Below are 20,861 nucleotides of genomic sequence, written 5' to 3'. Positions count from 1 at the left end.
AAAGTTATCCACTTACTGGGTGAATTATGCTATATTCCAGAGTTTATAGTAAGAAGCAGATAGTTTAAAACAAGTTTATCTTTCAGGTTGCTGAATGACTTTGATAGTATATATGTTAAATACTGTTTTGCAATACTGTAAATGTATACCTTAAATTATTGTAAAATCCTGACATGTACAGAGCATGACTTGAATTACTAATACTGCTTTTAAAGTAGAAGAATGATAATAGCTATATTTTGCACTCATCTGCTAGGTACTATGCTAAATGCTTTACATCATGCTTTGCTTTTCACAATTATTTATTAATTTGTGTTTAATATTATCATCATATTAATTTTGTAAACAGGAAACGGGTTTCTGTTTTTTTGTTTTTATAATTTTGAGTTCTTAAACTATTTCATACTCCTTCCTCATTTAAGCCAAAAAGTATTGTAAAGAAACAGAAAATGGAAATACCAGGAGAACATATGCATTGCTGACTTAGCATTATCCATTTCAAGGTAATTACTTTGAGTTGGCTATCCGCATAATTTCAGTGGAGCTGTCAGTTTTAAAAAGTACTCAACAGAACCTTTTTGGATTACTTTTAGAACCTAAAACATAGTTTTTTGAATATTCACAGAAGTAGTAGCTTGTATCTTGAGGGAAATTTTGAAAAATTTTCTTGAAATAGCCAAATGCTATTTGATAAAATAGGTCAGATTAGATAATCATATTGATAAACAAATCAGGAGATCAAATTAGATAACTTTTTGTAACATTATGTATTTTTTAATGTTTCAGAATTTTTACACAGCTTGATTGGCCTAGTAGTAAGAGTTTTGCATGATGTCAAAGTAGTAAACGAACATCATTTGCAGTTCTGACTAACCCGAATATTTTTCTTACCATGGCAAACTTTCAGCTACACAGTTTGAAGCTATATTTCCATGTACTTCTATTACTACTTAATAGTTTTTTCACTAGTTTAAGGCAATTTTTGGTCACTTATGCTTTAGCACACTAGAATTGACCATTTTTATAATCTTTACCATTTCTATCATATCTAAGATTATTATAACCCCTCATATTGTTGATAACAGAGTAGGTGCTCGATAAATATTTCATTTATTTATTGCTGATGGGTGAATTATGGATATTTGCCTAAAAGAGACTAGTACTTCATAGATACGGTGTCTGTATTTTATGATCCCAAATCAGGATGTATGTACTGACAATAAGATAATTTCAACAGGGGAAAAAGAAGCAAAGTGTTAGTAGTACTTGCTAGGGACTTGAAAGTACTGCCAAAGAACTTAATTTTTATATAAAGCTAATGCGTAGTTAGGAAGAAAATACCAGGAGACTGTTGAAGGCATGTAAGTGGGCCTGACACATTATCTAAGCATTTTTAAGGAGTCGTAGTATGGTAGTATTTGAAGAGTTACTAGTGGACAGGTGATCTGCCCATTTTCCCAGTTACTAGTATGAGTAGTGTCTGAGCACTGATTGTTTCTCTCACTGTAATGTCAGACTTTTCCCCTCACCCCATTATTCATTAGATTAATTTCATTTCATGTCATTAGATCGCTAATGAAATTATTTAAGAAGATACATTGAAGACTTACGTAGGACATTCCTTGTAGCCTGTTTAGTATATGTAATACAGTATATGTAATATAATTACTCCTTTTCAAGTCTTTTTTACCAATTATTTTTTAGTTTTGTCTTCAGGAGTTGAGAAGACAGTTTCCTGGCAGTCACCGAGTCAAGCGACTAACTGGCATGAGATTTGAAGCCATGGAAAGGTAACTGAACCTTGTAAAAAATGTGATCCCATTGTAAAACGGCAAACATGGGTCCTTCCTTTGTATTCTTCTGCACTGAGGGCAGCAGCTTTGATTGTGCAAGATCTCTTGCTCCTGAGAGGGTGCTTCTCTGCATAAATCCTGGCCTCTACTCCCAGTAAATAAGATGTGACCTAAAAGTGCAATCCGCTTAACCGTGTCTGGTCTTGTGAAATTGAGATTGTACTTTGTAGTAAGAACTGGCTTCAGGGTTCTAGGATTTATTAGTTGTTTTCCTAGCAAATTATTTAATTTTAAGGTTTTTCAGTCTCATTCCTCTGTAAAGCAAGGATATTACCAACTTTTCAGGATTTTTTGGGAATTAGTAATGATATATGTGTAGGACCCTCACAGACACTCAAGGTATAGAAGCTATTTTTTTTTATTGAGATATAATCGACACATAACATTGTATTAGTTTCAGGTGTGCAACATAATGCTTTTATAACATGGGGGTGCATATATCTTCTCAAGATAGTGCTTTTGTGATATGTGAATAGTGAAATGATTATAGTAAGTTTAGTTAACAGTCACTACCCATAGTGATATTTTTTTCTTGTGATGAGAACTTCTAAGATCTACTCCTTTAGCAACTTTCAAATATACTACACAGTATTGTAGCTGTAGCAGCCATGCTGTACATTACAGTCCCAGAACTTATTTTATAACTGGAAGTTTGTACTTTTTGACCTTCACACATTTCGCACACCCCATACTCCCACCTCTGGCAATCACCAATCTGTTTTCTGTGCATATGAGTTCAGGTTCTTTTTGATTCCACATATAAGTGAGATCACACAGTATTTGTCTTTCTGTCTTAGTACACTTAGCATAATGTCCTTAAGGTCCATGCAGGTGGTTGTAAATGGCAAAATTTCCTTCATTTTATGGGTGAATACTATCACATTGTATATGTGTCACAAACTCATTCATCTCTCTGTGGACACTTAAGTTGTTCTATGTCTTGTCCATCGTAAATAATGCTTTTATAACATGGGGGTGCATATATCAAGATAGTGCTTTTGTTAATGGTAGTTTTATTTTTAACTTTTTTAAAAAGATTTTATTTTTAGACAGGGGAAGGGAGGGAGAAAGAGGGAGAGAAACATCAATGTGTGGTTGCCTCTCATGCGCCCCCTACTGAGGACCTGGCCCACAACCCAGGCATGTGCTGTGACTGGGAATCAAACCTGCAACCATTTGGCTCACAGGCTGGTGCTCAATCCACTGAGCCACACCATCCAGGGCTATTTTCAACTTTTTAAGGAACGTCCATACTGTTTTCCATAGTTGTACCAATTTATATTCCCACGAACAGTGCACAAGTGTTGCCTTTTCTCTACATTCTTAGAGTCAGACTCGCTGCCATTGCGCCACGAGGTCACTTTTCTCCACATTCTTACCAACACTTCTGTCTTGTCTTTTTGGTAATTGCCATTTCAGCAGGTGTAAGGTGACACCTCCTTGTAGTTTTGATTTACATTTTCCTGATTAACAGTGATATTGAGCATCTTTTCATGAACCTGTTGTCCATTTCTATGTATTCTTGGGAAAAATGTCTGTTCAGTTCCTCTGCTCATTTTTTACTGCTATTGTTTTTTTACTGTTGAGTTTTATGAGTTCTTTATGTAATTTGGATATTAACCCCTTATCCAGGTATATGAGTTCTATTTTCTTCTGTAGCTTGCCTCTTAATTTTGTTGATGTTTTCTTTTGCTATATAGAAGCTTTTTAGTTTGATGTAGTTTCCCTTGTTTATTTTTGCTTTTGCTACCTTTGCTTTTGGTGTCAAATCCAAAAAATCATCACCAAGACCAGTGTCAGCTTACCCCTATGTTTTCTTCTAGAAGTATTATGGTTTCAGGTCTTATATTCAGGTCTTTAATCCATTTTGAATTGATTTTTTGTTTGTGGTGTAAGGCAGTAGTCCGGTTTCATTCTTTTACATGTGGCTGTCCAGTTTTTCAACAGTTTCTTAAAAAGACTATTTTTCCTCCATTGTATATTCTGAGTTCATTTGTTGTAAATGAATTAACCGTGTATGTGTGGGTTTATTTCTGGGCTCTATATCCTGTTACATTGATCTATGTGTCTGTTTTACACTAATTCCATACTGTTTTGATTGCTTTAAAATATTGTGTGAAATCAGGAAGTGTAATACCTCCAGCTTCGTTCTTTTTCCTCAGAATTGCTTTGGCTATTAGAGGTCTTGTGTGGTTCCATACAAATTTTGGGATTGTTCTATTTCTGTGAAAAATGCCATTGGCATTTTGTAAGGATTGCACTGACTCTGTGGATTGCTTTCGGTAGTGCGGGCATTGTACCAGCATTAGTTCTTCCAATGCATGAGCACAGAATGTCTTTCACTTGGTTTGTTTTTAATTTTTTTCATCAATGTCATAGTTTTAATGTGCAGGGGTTTTACCTCTTTGGTTAAATTTGTTCTTAGGTATTTTATTCTTTTTGATGCAGTTGTAACTGGGTTTACTTAATTGCTCTTTCTGATAAATCATTATTAGTATATTAGCGATTTTCAACCAGTGTGCTTCTGCACCCTGTTGTGCTGCAAGAGTTTTTAAAACATGCAGTACCTGACGGTTGCTGACTAGTTAGTTAGGGGCACTGACTTCTTTTCCTTGCGATTGTCAAATTAAAAAATCACAACAGCTAACACAATAGCCATCTGGTGTGAATGAATCAAAATTACACCTTTTTTTGTCAAGTTGGCAAAAAATACATTTTTTTGGTGTGCCGCAGAATTTGGTAATTAGTTTATGTGTGCCATGAGATAAAAAAGGTGTATTGAAACAGCTTATTTTTTTGTATATTGATTTTGTATTGTGTAACTTTACCGAATGTGCTTATTATTTCTGACATTCTTGGTGGAGTGTTGTGCTATAGTAAGCTGGGATTATCTGTGTTCATCTGTTGTCCAATTTGGGGGCAGCGGTTTGCCCTGTGACTTTAATTCTCTGATAGGCCTGAGTTGTTGGTTTGTTCAGTTTGTTTAGCTTTTTTTTCTTGTGAAGATGGGAGTGATAGTTTCTAAGGTCTTTACGTGCTATATTCCAGGAACCAGGAATCTTGAGCTTCTTTTCATACAGTTATTGACCATTTCTTTATCTTCTTTGGAGAAATATCTGCTCACATTCTTTTTAAATTAGATTGTCTTTTTATTATTTAGTTGTAAGAGATCTTTATATATAGTCTAGATACAAACTTCTTATCAAATACATGATTTGCAAAAATATTCTGCCATTCTTTTCCCTTGCTTAATGCAGTGATTTTCAGCCTTTTCATCTTGTGGTGCACGTCAACTACCGAAATTCTTCAGCACCCCAAAAATACAGTTTTTGCCAATCTGACCAAAAAAGTAAGTGTAGTTTTGATTGATTCACACAAATGGCTATTGTTGTGCTGGCTGTTACCATTTTTTTATTTGACATCTAAAAAGAGGTCAGTGACCCTGACTAAATAGTTAGGTATTGTGTGTTTTAAAAATTCTTGTGGAACAACAGTTGAAAATCACTGGTTTAATGATGTCCTTTGATTACAAAAGTTTTTGATATTTTATAAAGTCCAGTTTGTTTTCTTTTTCTTTACTTTTGGTGTCATACCTAGAAACCATTGTCTAATCCAAGGTCATAAAGATTACTCCTATCTTTTCTTCTGAGAGTTCTATAGTTTCAGTTTTCACTTTCAGGTGTTTGACACATTTCAGTTTAATATTTTTTACGGTGTAAAGTAGGTCAGTCTTCATTCTTCTTCATGTAAGTAACCAGTTGTCCCATCACCATTTACTAAAAAGACTGTGCTTTCCTTATTTGTCTTGATACCCATGTTCAGAATCAATTAAATGTAAATGTGAGGGTTGATTTCCCGGCATTTCGTTTTATTCCATTGATCTATATATGTTTATTATATACCACACCATATTGACTTACACTGTATTGATTCTGTGGCTTTGTATTAAGTTCTGACATTGGGCATTGTGAGTCCTTTAGCTTCGTTCTTTTTTTTCTTCCAAGATTATTTTGTCTACTTTGAGTCCTTTGAATTTACACATCATTTTTAGGATCAGCTTATTCTCACATTTTTAGCATGGTGTTTCAGGTAAGACAATTAACTTGTACCTCAAATGTACTAGTTTTTTTTCAAGCCAGGTTTATTGATATAATTTTTCTCAACACCCTCAGACATACCCAGAAATAATGTTTAATCTGGGTAACACGTGACCAGTCAAGTTGACACATAGAATTAACTATCACACTCAGTTTTTACATAAATGTTCAAATATAAAACTAGGTATTAGTTCCTTATGTGTGCAGTCTTTGTACAACTATAAAACAATGGTTTCATATCTTTGGCTTATATGTTTGTGTATGTTCACATTTTAATCTCTTTGGATCCTCTCTGTAAGTAAGCAAAGGGCATAGATAAAGAAAAGTAAATAAAATAATGTTAGCTTAGGTTAGCAGAAACTAATTTTGAATCAGAGGACGGAATGGAAGAAATCTGAAAGGATTGCTCCTGAATCAGTATTCTACTTTATTACTGCTTTTTGTTTTATTTAATGTAGTATGAATTCCTAGACCATTCTTAAAATATATGAATAGCAGAACACATTCTGTAGTCCAAGATGAATGATTTTAATAACTATATTGTAAGGGATTGAGAGGTACTAGCTTTCAAAGCACACATTTTAATATTTACTATTCCTCTACCCCTTTCCAACCATACAAAATATTGATATGGTAGCAATAATTTATTCTTGAGTATTAATTCAGGTTTTCTAAGAAACCCAGTGAACTTTAATTTCTTTAAGCATTATTCTTTTGTTGAAACTCATGTCACCATTTTACTTAGTAATGTTTTAATTTGAAAGAGTGGCTGTTGTATGTGACTTTGTCAAGTAGGTTTATTAATCATTGATTTTCATACATGACTGTGTACCTTAGACATTGTACCTTGTGTACCTTGGAATTTTAAAAAAATATGTAGTTCCTGTCCTCGCTTCACTGGAATCATCTGTTGGGGATATAATCCAGATTTTCTTTAAAAAGCCCTGTAGGTGAAAAGACAGGCCGGTATTAGAACATTGTACTAGTCAACAGTGTTCTAATTTTTGTGGACCTTCAGTGTATTAGATTCTCTAGAGAAACAGAATCAATGTAATATAGAACCAAATATAGATGTATATTTACACACTCCCAGACATATACATCTATATACACACACACAGAACTATATGTACAAATGGAGATTTATTATCAGGAATTGGCTCACTTGACGATATTGGAGGCTTTGAAGTTTCAGGATCTGCCATCTGCAAGTGGGAGACCCAACTAAGCTGGTGCTATAATTCAGTCTAAGTCTGGAGGCTGAGGACTAAGGGAGCCAATGGTATAAACTGTAGTCTGAGGATAGAAGGGAGATGAGATAGGATATGAGGCAGTAAAATAGGGTTGAATTCCTCCTTTCTCCACTTTGTTCTATTCAGGTCCTCAAGGGATTGGATGATGCCCACCCACATTGGGGAGGCAGTCTGTTTTGCTGAGTTTATGGATTCAAATGCTAATCTCATCCTGAAACACCCTCAGACATACCCAGAAATAATGTTTAATCTGGGTAACCCATGACCAGTCAAGTTGACACATAAAATTAACTATTACACTTAGTTTTTACATAAATATTCAAATATAAAACTAGGTATTAGTTCCTTATGTCACATGATGATATAGAGTATTCATATCTATCGTTAAGAGAAAAATGTAAAATGAAAAATTTCCCATAGAGAACTTATGAAGAAATCCCGACTACATTTGTTATTCCTAGTTTTAGAAACACTTCTGTAAAAGTTTTTAAACACTGTTTTTTGCCTCCTTTAAAAATTCATATTCTGAAGTGGAGAAATTGATAGGAAGGGAATTGGGGGTTATGAATTTTGTTAGGTACTTCAGAATCACTCAGCTATTTCCCTGCATCCTAATTAGGATAATCATATATGAGTATATATTTAAGTAAAGTTCTCTGTGTGATTTCTTACGTATCCCTACTTTGATTCTGTACCACATAATGTTAATTTTGGCTTCTTAGTTACAAGCTGTCATATTTGATTATTTTTTCATTTGATAAATTTGTTAACTGTTTCTTATGAGATTTTATCCCAGCAAAGAGTAAGTATTATGTATGCATATTTAATAAAGGCTTAATAGACTAAACCAGGTCAACTAAGAAAAGCTATTATAAATATTCATTAAAGGGGAATTAATACATAACCATTTCCTTTTAAATGTATTTAAAATTCAACCTTTTCATGTTTTATTGACTGTAATTCTGGGTATATCTAGGACCACAAATACATCTCTTTGTGCTGCTAGTTTTTACCTTTATATTTAGGCCAAATTGAATCAGTATGTTTTTGAAGTAAGTGTTTCTGTAAGTACTTTATATGTTACTTTTTTCCATTAAAAAATGACACCATAACAAACTTTTATTATTATAGGAATATTGGAAGTAACTTGCATAGCAATTGTAAATGCATTTAAGGTATTGCCAGTTTAATTTTTTTCTGTATTTAGTATTTGTCACTCAATTTTAAGGTCATGATTCTTAATGTTTCTTTTTCTTTTTAAATAGATATGATGATGCTGTACAGCTATATGATCGGATTCTACATGAAGATCCAACTAACACTGTAGGTTAGCTGATTGTTCTGAAAATCATCTAGTTTATTTCAAAAGGCAGGATTAATTAATTCCGGAAATAGTGGAAAAACACATATGGAACCATGTTCATCTTATTTTAAATATTTCATGATAGACCATTTAAAAACAATAGATTTGAAACTCTTCAGTAAAACTTTTTATGGGATATCTTACTAGAAAGAAGCTTATTGAAATTAAGAAAGAGAATTTTATGTGCTTGTGAAAAAGCCCAGGAGAGCTTGGTGTTTTTGTAAAGTTATGTTGAAGTTTATAAAATAGTAACTTGTTTGTGTAGTTACATTTTAGTTATCTTAATGAAAAATGGAAGAAGTCATCTCAGTAATTAGTATTTGGGATTAATGAAGGTGTTTTGTTTTGGATTTGGTTTTTCTGACATATCTGCATAAGAATGGCTATATCATATATAAATATATTTAAATTAAAATATATCTTTAATTTATGCAGATTTTAACAAATTTTATATTAGTTTATGGGTCAAAATATTTGTTCTAAATATACTTATATAGTATTATTTGTTTTAAAAATACCCTGGCGGAAAAAATTTGTTTTTGTTTTTGAGAACATTGCAGTTTACTATTGGCATAATGGCTTCCTTCACCTTTACCTTTTATTAAGTGAAAAGTTAAAGAGACTTTAGATAACATCAGGTATTTTTAATGCTTTATGTTATGTCTATGTGTACATATGCCTGCTAAAAGAAAAATATTTTTAGAAGTTTTAAACAAAAACCATTTGAGTTTGTATTGTCCTTTTATAAAAGGAGAAATTCTTATATTAACACATAATACATAATAAGTATTGGGCATAATGGTGTCGATTAGAGTGTTCATACCACACCTCTGACTATGACTGTAGAAGTTTTAGTTGCTATTCATATTCATATTTTGACATTCTCTCATTTGTGATACTTGAATGCAATTTTTAACAACTTTCACTGTATCTATATAATTATTTCGTCTCAGCTGGTGCAAACCCTGTAAGGTTTGGGACGAGATATTAATATCAAATTAAGTAAGCCTGTGCCAGTTCTTTAGAGATCTCATAGGTAGAGCCTTTGGCAAGGCTTAAAACACAAAGTTTAAGCACAAACCAAAGGTAAAATGAAGGAAGATAGCATTCATATAATACCATTATATTCTAAGTATTGTGTTAGTCGCTTTACAGTGATACTTGGAGATTGGTGGTGTTACTGAGTTTTGTGGACATTAAATATTTTGCCCTTGGTTAGAAAGCTGGTAAGAGGCAGTAGTTGGGATTCAGTTTCTTCCCCCCACCCCCAACCCCCACCCCAAACCTGGACTCTGTTCTCTACCATATTGCCTGTGGTAGAAGTAGTGTCAGAAAAGTGAAAGGAATAAACAATTAAATATGTTTCAAATAATGTTGGATTGTTGAACTTAGATATTATGTGTCCAAAATAGTTTCTTCATCATATGTTCATTTATTTCTCACCTGTTTTCAGAAGGACTTCAAATGAGGCTGTCATTTGAAGTCTAATAATTTTCTTTTCCTAAAGACTTTAAGGTTGAGTTACTTTTAGAACTTTATTTCTACTTTCCTTATGAATTCTTAAGGCTTTCTAAATTTTGCTTATACAGGGTCTGGCACAAATAACGCCCATTCATTTTATTACAAAATCATAAGCATGTAATTCTTTAACATAACAATATCACACTCAAGCACACCATGTGATATTTTAGATGAAGTGTCAAATTAAAACTACAAATTATCACACCCATATTATTACCCTACCAGCCACACTCGAGCAGGTGTTAACTTTTGCTGGACTCTGTATTATGGTGCTTTTATTGTTTTACATAGTGGAATTACTCAAATATATTTGAGTGCCTACTGTGTAGCAGGCATTGTGTTAGGTCTTTGGCATGAGCAGAATATTTGAGGATACACGTTTTTAACTAATAGGTCATTTTTTATTACTAAAATATTGTTACCACTATTATTGTAAATATTGCTCTTGGCTTTATTGGGGTGTCTCTTGATACTCCCTGTTTTTTTGTGTCTTACTTCTTCAGTGTGAAACCCCACCTTTCTCATCACTCCATGACAGGTAGCTCTATTAGCCTAAAGAGGATCCATTCATTGTACTTGCATTGTCTGTATCTTGTACAGTGTGTATTATTACATAAAAAAACAAGTCATTATAATTAATAAGTTTAACCTGGCCCTAGTGTGTTTTTTTGTTTAACCCTCTGCACTGAATAAAATAAAACAGATGGAGGGATTGTAAATTTAATACTTCATATAGTGCCCCCCAGTCCCCGACTGGTCACTCCGGCCTCAGCATGCAGTCTCGATTGCACACAACGTTGCTGTCTCCTGCGCCTTTGCTCAGTGTTCCTCCTGCAATGCAGTGTTCTCAACACCATGTCCTCATTTGCTTTCCTAATGTCTACTTGCCTTTTCTATTTCAGCTCAGGTATCACATCTGGGACCCTCTTTGCTTCCACTCTGCTATAGCCTATATGTATTAGGATCTACTCCATGTCGCCACAACTCCCTAGATAAACAACTCCGTCCGTCATTGTTTTTTCAGTATTTGATGTCTTTCTCTTTAGAGTGTCGTTGTCTAGCATACTACCTAGCAAATAGTAGCTGTTCAGAACATACTTGATGACTGTATAAATAAATGTCATTGATTTTTTTATATTTATCATTTAAAAAACTTTAAAATGCAAGTTTAAATGTTTTACTTTAAAATATGTCTTTCAGGACCTGTATTATTCATTCAAAAGACTCATAGGTAGATTGTTCTGTTAAAATTGTGAAAAAGTTAATCAGAAGCCATATTTGTATAATGACATTCAAGTGGCCATGGTGGGATTTTTTTCCTAAGCTGCACTTTCCCTCTGTCTCTTAAGATACAGATCTTATGAATGAGACAGAGTAAAGGACTTTAGGCTGGATAAAGATTAGGATTCCCTGCTGGCTTGTAATTATCAGAATCTGGATGGTTATTTATTTGAATGAAATGATGCATACATTGTGTACATCAAAAGTAAAGCATATGTGATTGTTAGAGGAATGTTTGAATTCCCTGGTGGGATGTCATGGGGTATGTTTATAAACTCCCACTAAGCAGTAGTTGTACAATGGAGTTTCACTGGCATTGAGATAATAATTTGCACAGTCAGATTACCTTCTTTAAGAAAACCCAAGGAATCATGAGCGCCTAATCCTTTATTAATGTCAACCCATAGGCTGCAAGAAAGCGTAAGATTGCCATTAGAAAAGCCCAGGGAAAAAATGTGGAGGCCATTCGGGAACTGAATGAATATCTGGAACAGTGAGTGTCTTGCAAGAGGATTGTGTTTTGTTATTCTGATAAATCTTTTTTAATTAAAATGGAATTTGCATTTGATTTTCCTTTTTGCCTACATGCTGTTTATTTACCTAATATCTACACACTTATTTTTTTCATTTTCTCTCACTAGATTTGTTGGAGACCAAGAAGCCTGGCATGAACTTGCAGAACTTTATATCAATGAACATGAGTAAGTTGTTAGGCACACATAAAATTTTGTTAGGAGTGCAGTTTTCATCACTATATAAGTTCAGAAGATCTAGTGGTTTCCAAAGGGTTGGTGGGAAGGTATGAATCGTGTGTCATTTTCAATGAACAAAATAAACAGTTAAATGAAAAAAAAAATCAATGATTTATTGGTTATAAATGTGAATTGCTTTAACTAGGTCATTTGTGCTTTTTAAATTATTTTTGTTTGGGAAGTTAAGTTTTTCTTTCAAATACATAAAGTATTCTTTAGAGTGAGAAAGGCCTGCATTTGCTAAGTTAAGGTTATCCTCAGTGAATCAAAATTGTGAATTTTTAGAGTTTAAATTATTCTTATAATACAAAGAGTATTATGCTCCCTGCTGTTTAAAAAGTCTGTCAATTGTATGCATTTATTAGTCTTAGTACTAAGAGAATCAACTCTTCCAAAGTAGAAGCATTCTGTTGCCTGGGTAAAAAACCAAGAATAATCAAGAATGTTGAATGCTGTAGGAACTGGCTTATTGGATATTTAATGTTTTTGTTAGCTTTTGTATTGCTGCAGTGACAGGAGGAAATCCCAGTGTGAGAGGATTAGCCTGGTCTTGGTGCGGGTTTTCTAATATCACAGCATTAACGCTAACCTCCATGTAGAGGCAGGACTTTTTTCTCTCTCTTTTTTTTTCCCTCTTAGTTCTTCTGAATCTGAAGTATATCACATTGTGTCTTTCCTTCTTTTAGAGAGAATAGAATCAGATTCTCATGCACATATTCTTACTATGCATGAATAGTTAATCTCATTCTCATAGTACAAATAGCTGACACATGAAATAAAATAGAATGAAGACCCCTGTGTCTTGCCTTTGCCCAGGGCTGTGTGTGTAATGTGAAATACAGAATTAAGGTAGCAAACTGCATAATTCTAAGATAAGTGGGAGCTAAAATTTAAAATAATAGCTGTCATTCCATGAATGTGTACTATATTCTGGGAAGTAGTTTTCAGTTCTCTACCATACTTTGGCTCAGATCCTCTGTTTTCCCTTATGAAATTATTTCCCAAATCATGTTCAGTATAGATGTGTTTATGCTTGTATGCTCACATATGTAAACATACTCAGTATGCTCTTATGTATGAGAGTGGTAGTATATTTGGTTTAAATGGTAATTTATTTTCGTAGTTTATAAAGTATACAATATATAATTTAAATAACATGAACTGAATTTTCAGAATGCCGTAAAAAAACCCTATTTTATAGGTCCATAAAACAGATGACAGTCATTTAAAATATTTTGTGCCTTTTGAAGATTTGTGATTAAAAGCATTTAAAAATATTTCAAGTCATCAAATTTTTAAAATTAAAAATGCAGAAAATGTGTATAACCCAGTAAAGAATAAAGAGAGAGACAAAAATCATGTGTAATTGCATCATCCTAAGTTAACTACAGTTTATTTTTGATTTTTTTACTACCTCTTGAAACAAACAGAAACCTAAAATAGAATTATCTTTCATAGCCTAATGCTTTTCGCTTAGTTATATTTTGTCTAAAATTTCTTATCACAATAACCATTTTACAATGTGGTTTCAGTGGCTTTATGTTATTCTATCTTATTAATGTAACCTAGTTTTCTTAGCAAATTTTGTAGGGGAATATGTAGGTGGTTTTTCATTTCCACTGTAATGCTGTACTGATGCTCTTTATTTTTTTAGAGAGAACAGCAGCTATCGTTAGGATTGTCTTAATTTTAATTGTTTTGTTGGGCTAAATTCCTAGAAGTAGAATTACTTGATTAAATGATATGTACATTTTCAGGGATTTTGATAAATCATTCTGAATTGTTTAGTCTCATACCAGCAATTCTTAGTGTTCTTTAACAAAACTGTGTGCCATTGTTCTTTTCAATCTTTGCAAATTTTGGCTGGTTACATCTTTTAAGAGCTTTATATAAATTGTTGGAAGTTTTGTTCTTTCAGAAACATATCCTTTCGTTTGGTGTATGTCTTTTTCATATTGATTTTTTAGTCTTACAGACACATTTTATTTTTAGGTGATCAGACACCCATTTTTATTGCTTTCATGTTTTCTGTCCTCTAAGAACTATATTAAAATATCACCTCTGTCTTGCATGGTTTTAATATTTCTGTATTTAGTTCTCAAATAGATAATACTTTATTTTTAGCCTACCATTAAATTTATTTGCTCCACCTCGTAATGGCCAAATTCAGTGTTGCTTTGTTTTGAATCTCTAAAGAGTTTGTTGAGTACATTCAACAAACACTCCAGAGAAATGAACTGAAAAATCCCAAGAAATTAAAAAATACGAAGATAGAAAAGCATTTGCAAAATTTCTTTTTAGAAGAAATGATAATTGTGTTCATTTTTACCTTAATCGTATATCACAAAACTCTTTTTGATATTAAAGCTTGTTATTCACAAAATGGCCATTTATTTTTATCAAGGAATAGTCAGATTTAGAGTATGTGGAAATAAATATCTTAAGACTTTTTGAAGTGAAAAATAGAATCTTTTCACGTAATTATTTTGTTTGGGAAAGCCATTGCAGTAGGTAGGACTTTTTTTTTATTTGGTAGAAGTGATAAATTATTGTGGTATGTCAGTTTAGCAAAGTTTTATGGACACAGTGACAAAAATATAGCAATTTAGGAATTGCTAGATATATTTAACATTTTGACATGTTCTGCGTGTAAATAGTTTATAAGCTATTTTAAATATGATAGGTCACAGGCACTGTTGCTCGTCTAGATCTAATACTTTTTACTCTTAAATTCCATGGTAGAATGTTCATACAAGCCCATTTAGTGTTTTTATGTAGAGAGAAGGGGATATAGAATTCTGCCATGTATTTTTTATATCTTTAAGTTACTTTTACTTAAGTTTGCTTCTGATTTATAAATTGTAGTGTGCATTTAATTATTCAAGTGGTATATGTTATACCAGTTGACCATACTGAGATGCTTGTGTTAAATATAAAATTAGTTATAATTTGTTAGCACTACCAATATATATTATAAACAAAAGCACATTTTAAATAAAGACACTTTTACTTGATATGTACTTAAAATTAGATGTATGTCAGTAAGCAGCAGCTAGTAGTGTAAATTAATTGATAGTGATTATGGTTCCTTTTTGTAGGTCCAGCCTCACCGTAAAATTTTATAACAAATGGAATTATTAAAGTGCTGTAAGGAAAAATCATAATGTTAATAAAGCAATCTAGTGACAAATACTGGAACCTGTGCATATGCTTTTGTGGAACGGAAGAACTTTGATAAAGTTAGGTGTTTAAAGTAGAGATCACTTTCCCCTTGTTTTATAGAATAAAAAGTAAATATCAGATAAATATCAATACTTCTGTTCTAGACATTTATTCAGTCATTTGTTCATTCACTTATTATGTACTTACAGTCAACAACCAAGTTTTGGATATAAAAATGAAAGGGCTAAATAGCTGCATGATCTTTGATGATTATATATAGGAATCTTTATAAATCTAAAATACTATGATATAGGGGTAATCTGCAGGGTGTTTTTGGTTCCTCAGACCCTGTTGATTTCATTGTACTTGTTTTTATGTTACCGTCGACATCTTCCCTACCATCACTGTCAGGATTTTTCACTGTGGTGTGTAGTGCTCCTAGGCAGTGTGCATAGTGGTTAAGAGGAGTGTGGACTGTCTCAAGTGGCACAGCCTGGGTTTCAGTTTAATCTCTGTGCCTCAGTCTTCTTAACTATAGAATGGTGATACCAATTTCCCACTTCCTAGGGTTTGGGTAATATTAAATGACTTAATACATGCAACGCCTAGAGAATATTACATAATGAGCATCTGATAAAAGTTAGCTCTTACTAGTCACTGTTGCCATTGTGAAATGGCAACATGTATATTTTGAAAAGTAAGTATATTAGACATTATTAGTATAAGGACCTTTGTATATTGGTGACAAATGCCAAAAAAAAAAAAAAAACTGTAAGTAGCATTTTTCTGATGGGTACTCATCACCTCCTCACTGGGAATAAATCTTAGGACTCCTCTGTTCTTTAGGATTTCCTGTAAATAGTGGGGGTATTCACGTGACTTTAAACATATAAAATACATTAAGGGGGATTATAGTCACATGGTATAAAACCATTTTTCCAGAGCCCTTTGCAGCAGTTCTCTCCTTAAGTTTTCAACAAAATTTTTGTTTCTTTACCATATGATTAAGTAGCAGTAGAGTGAATATCAAAGCCACTAACTTGACCTATTTCTCATGGGTTTAGAAATTTATAACTTTATTATGATTTTGTGTTTGACAATAAACTTAAGTAATGAAAAGTCTTTGTAATAGACTATGTTGGTAAATTTATGTCTGTAAATGATTTTAGTAAATAGTACTTAATAAAATATGTATTTCCTCCTTACACCTTAGCTATTTGATTACTTTATTAAATGATTTGTGGAATTCCAGAAATTATTTGACATGTAACTTGACCCAAGGTCTTAAAGCTTATGTTGTTAATGTTTGGATGTCCTAGTAGTGACCCAGTTTTAAAAAATGTAATATATATTGATTGTTTGGGGGCTGCTTTAGGATTTAAGCCTCTGTTTACTCATTTCATTAAAAAACTATTACTCATATTTATGAATATAGGATAATAAGTCATTTATCAATAAAACTAAATTATTTAGGAATAAAAATAAAATGTCTTACTATAAGATTGTTTTTAAATTATTTTAAGGCATTACTGAGATAAAATTTGTGACTTTAAAATTAATTTTTCCTTTTGATATTTTTCAGTTATGCTAAAGCAGCCTTTTGTTTAGAGGAGCTTATGATGACTAATCCACACAACCACTTATATTGCCAGCAGTATGCTGAAGTAAGTGTTTTCAAAAACAACAATTGTATGTGATTTTATTTTTGTTGGTTTGAGTGTTATTATGGAACTAAGAATATGTCCTTAATGTTAGGTAAGCATATAAATATTTAAAACATCTGATGAAAATTGACTTGTGGGAGTAAAAGTTTTAAATTTTTAATACTGTAATGGAATACTGACTTTGCAGTTAAAAGCACTATTTAAAACAATGAAATTCTTTGTATTTTTATTTGTATACTATTTTCTAATAATGAATGAATTATGTTACAGTTGTCACCACTTAATGGCTTCTGAAACATTTATAGTGATTATGATTTTTAAATTTGTACTCTAGACAATTCATATCGAGGTCAGTATTTTAGAAAGTAGCAAGTATTTATCGTATTTGCTTACTATTAAGGATAGCAATATAACTCAGTGCTCTAAGGTTAGAAGGACTTCGTATTAAGGACTGTTAATAGTTTTTGGGGGGAAATTATGCTTTAAAATTTAGATTAGTTTTAATAATTTTAAGATGAAGTGTTTTAAACATCTTGTATTTGTTTACAGAATATGTTTTAATTACTAATGCCTATGGTATGATGAAAAATGCTATATTTCAAAGTAGTAAAATAAACAGGTTTCAGCACTGTGCAGTTTTTAACAGGTTAAATATACCCAAGGTGGACTTGAAAACCTTGAACTTTCAAGAAAGTATTTTGCACAGGCATTGAAACTGAACAACAGAAATATGAGAGCTTTGTTTGGACTTTACATGGTGAGTTAAGGTGCATGTTTAATGTTATTTTAAGAGATATGTCATTTAAAATTCATTAGCTATCCTATTTAATCACTTTTCTCTTTTTTTTTGATAAGCATATGAATATTTTTCTCTAATTATGAGTAAAAGGTTATAAGGCAATTATATTTTTGAGTGTTAATACATCCTATTTGACATTTAATTGTAAGGTTTTTTATTGTGTCAGAAATGAAATTTTACCTTATAAAATTAGATAGTAACAGATAAAAATCCATCCTATCTATTTCTTGATTGTTTTGACATTTTTGGGTTTATGCCCAACATGGTTATATTTCTTACCGTAAAATTGTATGAGATATTTTTAAACTATGGCAATAAAAGATTAGAAGGAAAATCTCATGTCAAACTAAAATATTTTCATGGTATAGAAAAAAGTTGTGAGAAGAATGTAATTAAATATTCTTATTCTTTATTTATGACAAATAACAAACTTAGAAAAGTGAATTAATAAGAGCTTTGGAGTAGGAAGAATTTGCTGAGCTTTGAAATACATATAAAATGAGTTCCTCTCTACAATCAGAATGTCTGGAAAAATAAACTTTTCTTTAATAGGCCAGTTCTTTGAAATTTATCCTAGCCCTTCATGGATTTTTGGATGATTGTCTTATTGGGGTTCAGTGAAAAGAATTGATTGCAGAGATGGAGGCAGGAAGAAACAAATGAAACCCCTTTCCAGAAAGAAATGGAATTTTACCTTTAAGAACTATAGTAGACAACTAATAAAATAATTTTAGATATTATTTAAGACATCTTTTTCCATTACTTTGGAGTATTCAGTATTTTAATATTGTCATTTTTAATTTCTGTGTAATTTTATTTTAAAAGTTGTTTTGGTACAATTTTTAAAAATTTTGTTATCATCCCATTGCAACTGTGACCTTACATGTTTTTAATTATTTTGCTAGGGAAAGGGCATTTGTTTTTGATTTTTTTGTTTTGTTTTGTTTTTAGTCAGCAAGTCATATTGCTTCCAATCCAAAAGCAAGTGCAAAAACAAAAAAGGACAACATGAAATATGCGAGTTGGGCAGCTAGTCAAATAAACAGAGCTTATCAGGTTAGTATTGATAATTTTATATTATTATATAAGTTAGTTAATGTATTTCTTAGTTTTGGGGTTTTTTTTTCTGCAGACAAAAAGCCAGATGTTTATCTTTGGACTTTTATGCCTTTGAACCTTTATTAAATGTTCTGTAACTCTGTGAAGTTGTCGTGGTAAGGATCACTTTTTTTTTCAGGAGGAGTCTGTTACTGTTATGATCAATCCCATAATTAGCCTCACCATCTAGAAGTCTCAGTAGTTCTGCATTTGGCAAATACAAAGTAATTTTGAAAATCCAGAAAGGATAAACTAATTGCAGGATGCATTTCAGAAGCAAATTGTGTATGTGAGTGTATTATTAATCAGAGGTATCTCAATGAAAAAAAGAGGAAGCAAAGCCTAAAAGTAAAGTAACCCAACTATATAACAAAGTTTATATATTTTGCTTATATGTCATACCTGATTTTCTGAAGCCTGTTCCTAGGAGATTATTCAGGAAGGCCTCATGGAAAAACAATCGTCTTACATCTTGCATGTTTATAACTTACCTGTCTATAAGCAAAGTTGTCCAACTCATTGCCTGGGGCCCAGGATGACTATGAATGCAACCCAACACAAAATTGTAAATTTACTTAAAACGTTACGAGATTTTTGTTTTTGTTTTTGTTAGTGTTTGTGTATTTAATGTGTGGCCCAAGACAACTCCTTTTCTTCCAGTGTGGGCCAGAGATGCCAAAAGGTTGGACACCCCTGGTATAGTCTTTATATTTGAAGGATGATTTGGCTTTTTATAAAAATTTTAGTTTATATTACTAAATCTCTTAAACATATTGTTGCTTTTTTTTTTCCAGATAAAATACTGCTGTAAAAAATTCTGATGCCATCCTGATTTTCTTTCCCTAATAAGTGACTTAACTTTTTGTCTGGTTATCCTAAGGAATTTTTAATTTATTTTTAAAATACAGTATGTTTTGTTGATTAATTCTTGGGCTAATTTTCTCAAATACACAATAGACTCTTTAATATGTGGGTTCAGTCCTCTTTTAATTTGAGAAACTTGCCTTTAAAATTAGTTTCAAATACTTCTTTTATTTGATTGCTTAAGTTTTCTTTTTCATGTTTCCAGGTACAAGTTTATTGTCTCTCCTTTCCGAAGTCCTATATCATTTCATTTTCTTTCACATTTTTTTTCTATCATTTTCTTTTTTTTCTCCCTAGTAATTTTTATGGAGTTCATATTCTTTTTCCTGTTCTCCATGTTTCAGTGAAATAACTTTCCTGGGCTATTAGGAGAAGGTTTTTATAGAATAGGGGAGTCAGAGATAGAGTAGGATAACTTTTCCAGTGTGGCTTTCTCTGTAGCCTGTTCTTTGGTCTATTCAAAGACTTGGTTTTAAAGTCTATTTTATCGGATGTAAGTACTACTACGCTAGGTTGGTTTTTTTTTTTCCATTTGTATAAAATATCTTTTCCCATCCCTTTACTTTTAGTCTGTGTGTATCTTTCAATCTGAAATGGGTCTCTTGAAGGCAGCATATATGTGGGTTTTGTTTTCTTATCCATTCAGCTATCCTCTGTCTTGGTTGGAGCATTTAAGCCATTTACATTTAGGGTGATTATTAATAGATATGTATGTAGTGCCATTTTATTGTTAGACTGTTTTCCTCTATATTTTTCCTTTCTCTTTTTCTTCTTCCCAAAGCAAGCCCTTTAACATTTGTTGCAGCACTGGTTTGGTATTGACAAACTCCTTTAGCTTTTTCTTATCTGGGAAGCTCCGTATTTCTCCTTTGATTTTAAATGATAGCCTTGCTGGGTAAAACAGCTTTAGTTGTAGGTCCTTTTCATCACCTTGTGTAATTCACACCATTTCCTTCTGACCTGAAATGTTTCTGTTGAGAAATCAGATGACAGTCTAATTGGTGCTTCTTTGTAGGTAACTACCTGCTTTTCTCTTGTGGCTTTTAAAATTCTCTCCTTGTCTCTAAGTCTTGTCATTTTAATTATGATGTGTCTCAGTGTAGACCTCTTTGGGTCCAACTAGTTTGGGACTTTTTGAGCTTCCTGGACTTCTG

General features: G+C 32.3%; 1 protein-coding gene across 3 annotated transcripts in view; it reads left to right on the top strand.

Annotated features, from left to right (window-relative positions):
• EMC2 (ER membrane protein complex subunit 2) overlaps nucleotides 1-20,861 on the top strand; it is a 53,255-nt gene that overhangs the window by 8,096 nt on the left and 24,298 nt on the right. For all 3 annotated transcript variants that reach the window (XM_045181489.3, XM_024572123.4, XM_024572122.3), the window contains exons 4-10: nucleotides 1,705-1,790; nucleotides 8,469-8,526; nucleotides 11,776-11,861; nucleotides 12,010-12,069; nucleotides 16,865-16,946; nucleotides 17,593-17,703; nucleotides 18,697-18,801. In XM_045181489.3, coding sequence (XP_045037424.1) covers nucleotides 1,705-1,790; nucleotides 8,469-8,526; nucleotides 11,776-11,861; nucleotides 12,010-12,069; nucleotides 16,865-16,946; nucleotides 17,593-17,703; nucleotides 18,697-18,801 — 588 coding nt within the window. The remainder of the gene's footprint in view (nucleotides 1-1,704; nucleotides 1,791-8,468; nucleotides 8,527-11,775; nucleotides 11,862-12,009; nucleotides 12,070-16,864; nucleotides 16,947-17,592; nucleotides 17,704-18,696; nucleotides 18,802-20,861) is intronic.

This window comes from Desmodus rotundus, chromosome 8 (assembly GCF_022682495.2).
Source record: "Desmodus rotundus isolate HL8 chromosome 8, HLdesRot8A.1, whole genome shotgun sequence".
Taxonomy (NCBI): Eukaryota; Metazoa; Chordata; class Mammalia; order Chiroptera; family Phyllostomidae; genus Desmodus; species Desmodus rotundus.
The sequence above is the reverse complement of the archived record's forward strand: the minus strand, read 5'-3'. Positions and strand labels throughout refer to the sequence as shown.